This window comes from Lactuca serriola, chromosome 4, assembly GCF_051521515.1.
Source record: "Lactuca serriola cultivar US96UC23 chromosome 4, Lser_US96UC23_V15, whole genome shotgun sequence".
NCBI classification, from domain to species: domain Eukaryota; kingdom Viridiplantae; phylum Streptophyta; class Magnoliopsida; order Asterales; family Asteraceae; genus Lactuca; species Lactuca serriola.
Window position 1 is genome coordinate 154,304,519 of NC_136411.1, and position 8,157 is coordinate 154,312,675.

General features: G+C 34.7%; 1 protein-coding gene across 2 annotated transcripts; it reads left to right on the plus strand.

Moving 5' to 3' along the window:
• The first annotated feature begins 3,592 nt into the window (after positions 1-3,592).
• LOC145102774 (DEAD-box ATP-dependent RNA helicase 15-like) lies at positions 3,593-7,568 on the plus strand. Of its 2 annotated transcripts, XM_079040244.1 has the most exons (12): positions 3,593-3,771; positions 3,872-3,997; positions 4,921-5,021; positions 5,288-5,460; positions 5,550-5,781; positions 5,874-5,992; positions 6,105-6,161; positions 6,353-6,537; positions 6,634-6,778; positions 6,882-6,965; positions 7,084-7,147; positions 7,253-7,568. In XM_079040244.1, exons 2-12 carry the CDS (start codon positions 3,882-3,884, stop codon positions 7,261-7,263), a joined length of 1,287 nt encoding a protein of 428 aa, XP_078896370.1. In that variant the 5' UTR covers positions 3,593-3,771; positions 3,872-3,881; the 3' UTR covers positions 7,264-7,568. The 2 variants fall into 2 exon arrangements, with proteins under 2 accessions (XP_078896370.1, XP_078896371.1); XM_079040245.1 differs by lacking the exons at positions 3,593-3,771; positions 3,872-3,997 and having other exon boundaries at positions 5,173-5,460.
• Positions 7,569-8,157: the final 589 nt, after the last annotated feature.

Consider the following 8,157-nt stretch of genomic DNA (forward strand, 5'->3'; position numbering starts at 1 on the left):
GTAGATCTAAAACATCTACAGATTTTGGCGCAGTTGCCAGTGCTCATCTATAGGGTACTAGGTCCATTGCTACCAATGTTCACCTATAGGGCACTAGGTCCATACTACTAATGTTCCTCTATTTCAGCCTTCAACCCTCATCATTCATCTACCCATGTTTTACCCAACATATTATGTAGATATAAAATACATATACAGTTTAAATCATTTAAAACATGTATAATATCGTTCATCCAACATAGACAACAAGTATTCAGACAATATGCACACATAGCACATAATTTATATAAAATACTTCATATCTATGTGTAAGATGAAAGTAACTATGCACTCACAACACCTAATATATATTAAATACTTCATATCTATGTGTAAGATGAAAGGGACCATGCACTCACAACACGTAATATATATTAAATACTTCATATCTATGTGTAAGATGAAAGAGACCATGCACTCACTTGATAAGGTGGTGACTCGGTACTCGGACAACGCTTCGTTTACTTTAAAATAATTTTCTTCGACGAAACCTAGTATTATCATCACTAGATTTTAGTCTAATATTTACCGTGACTAATTATTATTATTATTATTATTATTATATAAGTGTTTAAACAATACTTTCCAACCACTATGTACAGACAGAGGCCAGACATAAAACACCGGAGGGCAGGACCATTTTGGCATATAGCACTTCTGAAATCCAACAACCCTATGCGGCCCTTTTAACCAGATTCCCCGTACCGCAAATAGTTAAAAATATATTATAACGACACTTATATAAGTCATAATAATAGCCCAAATATTTATTATAAGTTCATAATAACAATACTAATTTTAAATATAAACTATATTTAAAATAGGGTAAGCATAACTTACTTACAATGACGTTTTAGCTAGGAGTCGAGCTCTGCAGGGGCAGAACTTCGTCGCTGGATCTTTCTAAGAAAGATTCGTGCAGCGCTTCAGCGCTCACCTTACTATACTAAAGCTACAGAAAGAGAAGTCGAATCACGAGGGACCGAAATGCTCGGGGGATAAGAAGAGAAAGACTCTTGAATCAAGAGAATGGTGCAAGAAATATGAGAGCCCAAGACTCTTATTTATAGTAATTGAATATACAAAAACTACCCTCCATAATTACTTAACGACCTTATAGTTATATAAATGACTAAACACCCCTTCATAGTACTATTTTAAATAGATTTAAAGATTTTTGTACTAAACTAATGTCGAAAATACTCAACCATAGTTTTATAATGACTGCATCGTCGATACCTTTCTAATGATATATAAATTTGTATATATATGTATACGTATATATGATTTATACTTTATTTTAATACGTAAATATGCTATTATATTTTATAACTCGTTTATACGAACTCCGTTTTTGAGGTTCTTTATATCCACGCGTAGGCAGGACCGTACCCTACAACTTTCGTTTAGACTCCGTCGGCTAATTTTGACTTTATTTTTAACAGGCCGGGACAGGATTGGTCCCTTAAAAATTCATAACTTTTACATATGGACTCCGTTTTCGTCTATCTTTTTGTCGTTGAGTTCCTATTAATGAGATATTCAATTCTCATTTAGGTCGCGTTGGCCAAAAACCGCTCGATCTAAAATTCGAATTCCGGGTTGTGCACTATTATGCTAAATCTTAGATAAATCATAACTTCTTCATACGAAGTCAGATTTGGGCGTTCTTTTTATGGACGCTCTCAGCTTAACATATTATATGACTTTTGTTTAGATTACTAAGGCTAAAAAGTCCTCCATCGTAAATTCACTATTTACGTATCCCGGTGTCGTGCCGGTTTTGCCGTAAAACTTCGACGGGCCATAACTTCTTCGTTATAACTTGGATTTCGGCGTTCTTTATATGTACGGAACTCTTGAGACATATTATACAACTTGGTTAAGATTATTTATTCTAAATAATCTTTTGTCGATAAGTCGTTTTCGACCATTATTACCTCTAAATTGACTAGCCCGGATCTACGGGCGTTACAATGGGTTTATAAATGGTAAGCTCTACTTAAATAAAATGAAAATTTTTGGTTGTGAAAACGGGATGTTACAAAAATGGTGATAGTTTAAGCTTGATTATGTCTCATGTTCATGTAAATAAGCGAGTTAGATCAAAGTCACATCGACAATATATAGTAGTACCAACATCACGTACATGTTCTCGTGAACAACCTAGGACCTTAGGGTTAAAATCCATCATCAACCTTCATTATTTGTAGTTCTTGGACCCAAATTCAATGTTGGATATTCGTAGGGGACACATCTGGTAGAATAAAACTAATTAAAGACAGTCTAACTGTAAAAAATTCAAAAGAAGGTCCAAAAAAGAAGTACTTATGCATCAAATGTGAGTCGCTTCATTGAATAAACGTGCATATGAGAAGTTTTTGATAGCACGACGACCATGTCTAACAATGTCGCGACGGTTGTACATCGGAGTTGAGATCATTAATAACAAGATCAACCTCAACTGTCAGTTTCTCCTGCTATCAATGATATGATTCGCCTTCACCGATTTTATAGTGGATGATTTAGTGCACTAAATAGACGGTGACTGAAGAATCGTAATAGAGTTTCGTTGCCTTCGAGATTTACATGAGGTGTCAGTAGGTTAACACAACAGAGCAGGGCCGGTCCAAACGTATATGGGGTCCGGGGCGAAACGAAAAAAATGGCCCTTTAAAGACAAATATAATAAAGATTAAAAAAATATTATTTATTCTTCACTATAAACGCGTTCAATTAACAATAACAATCAAGTCAAATTGTTTATGTTTTGAGTTAGTTTGAGTTTAAACAACTTTAGACCCTAAAAATCATTTATGTAATATATATATATATATATATATATATATATATATATATACACACACACACACACTACATAGCCTAGAAAATTTGGGCCCCTGGAGACGTGGGCTCTAGACGGTCGTCCGGGTTGCCCACCGTCTGGACCGGCCCTGCAGCAGAGTACTAGATTATGATGATTGAGGGTTTGAATGAGAAGAAGGGTTTGAGAGTGAGGTAGCATGAGGTGCTAATGACATTGTAAGAATTTGGAAGTCTAGCATGAGTGGGAGAATCGAGCTCACAACAGAGTAAGGGGAAGTGATGGTGGACGAGCTCACGACAGATGAGGAATACCCGACGGGCCACCAAGAGGGGCACCACTCATCTCAAGAGGGCACGAATGATCGAACCCACACCAATCTAGAGAAAATCTCCCACATGTGCTCAGTCAAAGAGTCGAACTCCTGACCTCACCCCCTAGGGCCTATAACTTGGATGCATCACAAACAGTTAGGCTGGTGATCACTTGCAATTAATGACTTATTTATATATCATTTTTATTTTTATTTATAAAAATATAAAATCAAATCGGGTGACAAAAAATATATAAAAAATACATTTAAATACACTAATATTGTCGACAACGGTATAACCCTAGTTGGATTAGTTTTTGTACGAAGTATGATAGGTGTGACGAGAGCGGCCACTTTAAGGGCATGGATGTAATTTACCGGTACACGATAACTTGTCTATAAATTATTCACTGTAGCCGTTAACTGTATCTGCCTCTCTAGTCTTCGTCTCGTTCGAAAACCCTAGATTTTTGTTTAATCTCTTTCAGGTGTTCTGCCCCTCAATCTCTGCTCTTAACACAACGCTTGTTGTTTGATCTCGATCTGTTTCGACGCGCTTCAGCCGCAAGCGAGTTTAGTATTTGGTCGAAGAAAGGTAAACATAAACCCTAAATCGCAGATTTCTCTCTTTTATTTTGAACATGGATTGATTGATCTTTATTAATTGATTATAACAAAGTATTACTGTTGTGCAGAGGAGTTGTCATGGGGGAAGTAAAGGATAACGACGCTTACGAGGAGGAGCTTCTCGATTATGAAGAGGAAGATGAAAAAGCTCCCGAGGCCATTAACGGGAAACCTGGTTCCGAGACCGTCAAAAAGTAAGCCGCAGTACTTTGATCTACGTTTATTTATTTATTTATTTATTTATTTTTGCAGAGTTTGTATGACGTCTATGAGTGATGTTAGTTTATGTTTGCAAATTGCATGTGTTGTCTTGTTACTTGTTAATTTAAATTGAATCCTTTGTTTGAACTCGAGGAACTGTTTAGCTGGTAATTCATTGCAGAATTACATTTAGGGGGGATTCTCATTAGTTTAATCATATATGACAGCGAGGGAAAAATATTGAGAGTTTTATTATTTAACACTAATGATAACCGGACTCGGAGAAAGTGTTAAACATGCCATGTCTCACGTACATTACTTATATAGTTACATGAGTTATTTACAAATTAGTTTTATCGGTAAAAGTATAAAATTGGTATTACTCTACAACCTAGTTGAACACAAGATACACTTCCGTGAACATAGATCCTTGCACCAAAGAAACTATTCATCACTTGATTGTGGATCTAGGTACCACCAAGAGAATTTCATTATGAAACTTAAAAGTATCACTCTCACTTCTTTAAACAAAGAGAACCAGATCACGTCTAGGCTCCTCTTATTTATACATGCTCAACAGTGTTGAGACTTGAGATTTTATACTATTTCATTAAGGCTTTAACCTTCTTCTGTTTGATGTCACCTTCCTATATGTGGTATTATGGTTGTACATTTGTTTTTCTTATCGTTACATGTTACTTGTGCTGCTGAACAAAAAGCAAGAAGAAGAATGATTTGAGTTTGTTATACATTCTGTATCAGGAAGTTAGTTATATTACCTGCAAATATGCATCATTGCTATAAACATTAGACTTGTTAGATTTTATTTTTCACACGTGACTCTGATTTTAGGTTCTTGAATTCATCATTCTGTCACACCCAAACTTATAGTATGCTACTTCACTTGATATTGCAGGGGCTATGTTGGAATTCACAGTTCCGGGTTCCGAGACTTCTTGCTGAAACCAGAGCTTCTTCGAGCCATTGTAGATTCTGGATTTGAACACCCTTCAGAAGGCAAAGTCTTATACTTCTTTTTGTTTTCATTCATTAGCAGTTATAGATTGTATACCAATATGCTCCTGTTACTTTCTCTCCCAAGTTTCTTTCCTTTATACATGTGTATTTCAACTAATTATACTTTTTTTTATTCTTTCCTTCTTTTCAGGTAAATATTACTTCCATGCTCATCATTTCAGCCAGATATCTGGTTTGGTAAACCTTTCCATTTTCGGGAAGAAGCCGTGATTTTTACTTACGAAGGATTTCATTCGCTTCATCAGTGCAACATGAGTGCATACCACAGGCTATTTTAGGAATGGATGTCATCTGTCAAGCCAAGTCTGGAATGGGGAAAACTGCTGTTTTTGTTCTCTCTACACTTCAGCAAATCGAGCCTGTAGCAGGTCAAGTTGCTGCACTTGTCCTTTGCCACACCAGGGAACTAGCTTATCAGGTCAGATTTTCATTTGTAACCCTCCAACAATTTGAACATGTTAATTTTCACCCATGTCTTAACTTTTTTTTATGTTTGTTGTCATATAGATCTGCCATGAGTTTGAAAGGTTCAGTAGATACTTGCCTGACCTCAAAGTTGCTGTCTTTTATGGAGGAGTCAACATAAGGACCCATAAGGAGCTACTAAAGAATGAATGTCCTCATATTGTTGTTGGAACACCTGGAAGAATACTAGGGCTTGCTAGAGATAAGGATCTTGGATTGAAGAATGTGAGGCATTTTATCCTTGATGAGTGTGACAAAATGCTGGAGTCACTTGGTAGGTTTTTTTTTTTTATGGTTGTCTTATTACTTATAGTGTATGCTTTAGTTTTTGGCATGTATGTTTAATTCTGTTTTACTTGTGTACAGATATGAGAAAAGATGTGCAGGATATTTTCAAAATGACCCCTCATGACAAACAAGTGATGATGTTCTCTGCAACACTAAGCAAGGAGATTCGACCTGTTTGCAAGAAGTTTATGCAAGATGTATGTAATACAATACAAATACATTTTTGCTGTTTGTTTCTTGTGTAATTGAACTCTTTGTGTTTTGTTATTTGCTTAAAAGTTTCTTGATTCCTGTTTTTACCATTTTCAGCCGATGGAAATTTATGTTGATGATGAAGCCAAGTTAACTCTTCATGGATTGGTCCAGGTATTCAACTCTATGAAGCCAAGTTAACTAAAAGATCCGACTCCCCGTTTTAACCTTTTCACTTACTTTTATTTCCTGAAAGTGACATGACTGTATTTACATGAAAATGTGAAAGATTTCATATGAAAAATTATTCAACCAAACCTCATTCCTCTCAATGTGTTATTTCCTGTGATGTGATGTGATGTCAGCATTACATAAAATTGGGTGAGATGGAGAAGAATCGGAAGCTGAATGACCTTCTAGATGCCTTGGATTTCAACCAAGTTGTCATTTTTGTCAAGAGTGTGAGTAGAGCAGCAGAGCTTAACAAGTTACTTGTGGAATGCAACTTCCCATCTATATGCATCCATTCTGGAATGTCACAAGAAGAAAGGCAACCAACTAAACTAACTCATTGGTTTTTATAATATGCTCTTTTTTTTTTTTTTTTTTTTTCTTTTGGAGTTGACTTGATTTTTTTTGGTATTAGATTGACACGCTACAAGGGGTTCAAGGAAGGGCTGAAAAGAATCCTGGTGGCAACTGATTTAGTTGGAAGAGGGATAGACATTGAGCGTGTTAATATTGTCATTAATTATGATATGCCAGATTCTGCTGATACATATCTCCACAGGGTTTGTTTCTTTCATTTTAATTTTATATAAAGCCAAGTAAAGACTATTATTATAAATTAATGTAAACTGATTTCTTAATTGATGATGCTTTGTTTTGGCACAGGTGGGAAGAGCTGGCAGATTTGGAACAAAAGGTCTTGCTATCACTTTTGTATCATCTGCTTCAGACTCTGATGTTCTTAATCAGGTATTTATTTGTTGCACTTTTGCACCCAAACATAAAAAGTCCATTTTTTATTATTATTTTGGTGGACTGAATATCTGTCTGATTTTATATCATAATTTTAATTTTATGTTGTTTGCAGGTTCAGGAAAGGTTTGAGGTCGACATAAAGGAGCTTCCGGAACAAATTGATACTTCAACATACAGTATGGCCTTTTGTTGCAGTATTCATGATTATTATTTTTAATTGTTTTTGTTTTGGTGATTATATTCTAAACAAACTCTGTTTCTGAATCCTTGTTTTGTAACAGTGCCGGCATAAGAAGTGGTTGTTTAAGTTGATGGATGGATGATATGATTATGAGCAAAATTTCACATTGTCTGAGCGACTGGTATTTAATATTTTCTTGCAGACTTTGAGTTTTTGGATTGGAATTTTAAAAGCAGTTGAGATTTTGGAAGTTAGTTAGTTGTTTGTGCTTTCTCTTCCCTTTCTCTTTTCTCTTGTACAAGTGGTATTAGTTGGTAACTGAATTTTAAAATGGGGGCATCAACTTTGCATCTTTGTTTATGGGGTAAAAATTACAAGCAGGTGGAACATGATCCAGATCATGTTGTTAAAACAAATGGTTGATCACATGTTAATGTGTTTTGGCCATAGAGTCATCTCATCTTATGAAAACTCTTTTAGAGTTTTTGTATGGAAGCAGATATCATTGTGAAAATTCATTAATTTATTATGACTTTTACAGTATATGAAAATTCATTAATTTATTATGACGTGTAGAATCCATTAGGTCTCTTTCTTAATTTATTATTTTGATTTTGATACTTATCTTGATTTAGCTAGTAGGAAGAAAAAAGTAAAAAGATAAAATGATTTTTCTTAAACCGGTGTGTGTGATACTATATTTTTTGCATGTCACGTCAGCACATCATTTTTCCATATCTTTCTTTAACTACACAAAATTGATAAGAAATGGTCTTACCACATCATCTTATTTTTTTAATATTCAAATATATATTCAACTTGTCGGGAATTGAAAACCATAATATATAATATATTGACAGAATTTCATATATGTTATTGTTAAACATTTAAATATCGTATTTATCCAACTTAAATTCAACTTGTTGGGAATTGAAAACCATAATATATAATATATGGGCAGAATTTCATATATGTTCTTGTTAAACATTTAAATATCGTATTTAT

Excerpts from the sequence above, each read along its gene's own strand:
- LOC145102774 (XM_079040244.1), top strand. The coding sequence starts at position 3,882 with ATGGGGGAAGTAAAGGATAACGACGCTTACGAGGAGGAGCTTCTCGAT. Across the intron at positions 5,782-5,873 it reads CAAAATGCTGGAGTCACTTG|ATATGAGAAAAGATGTGCAG; the intron begins GTAGGTTTTTTT and ends ACTTGTGTACAG. Across the intron at positions 6,162-6,352 it reads CTCTTCATGGATTGGTCCAG|CATTACATAAAATTGGGTGA; the intron begins GTATTCAACTCT and ends ATGTGATGTCAG.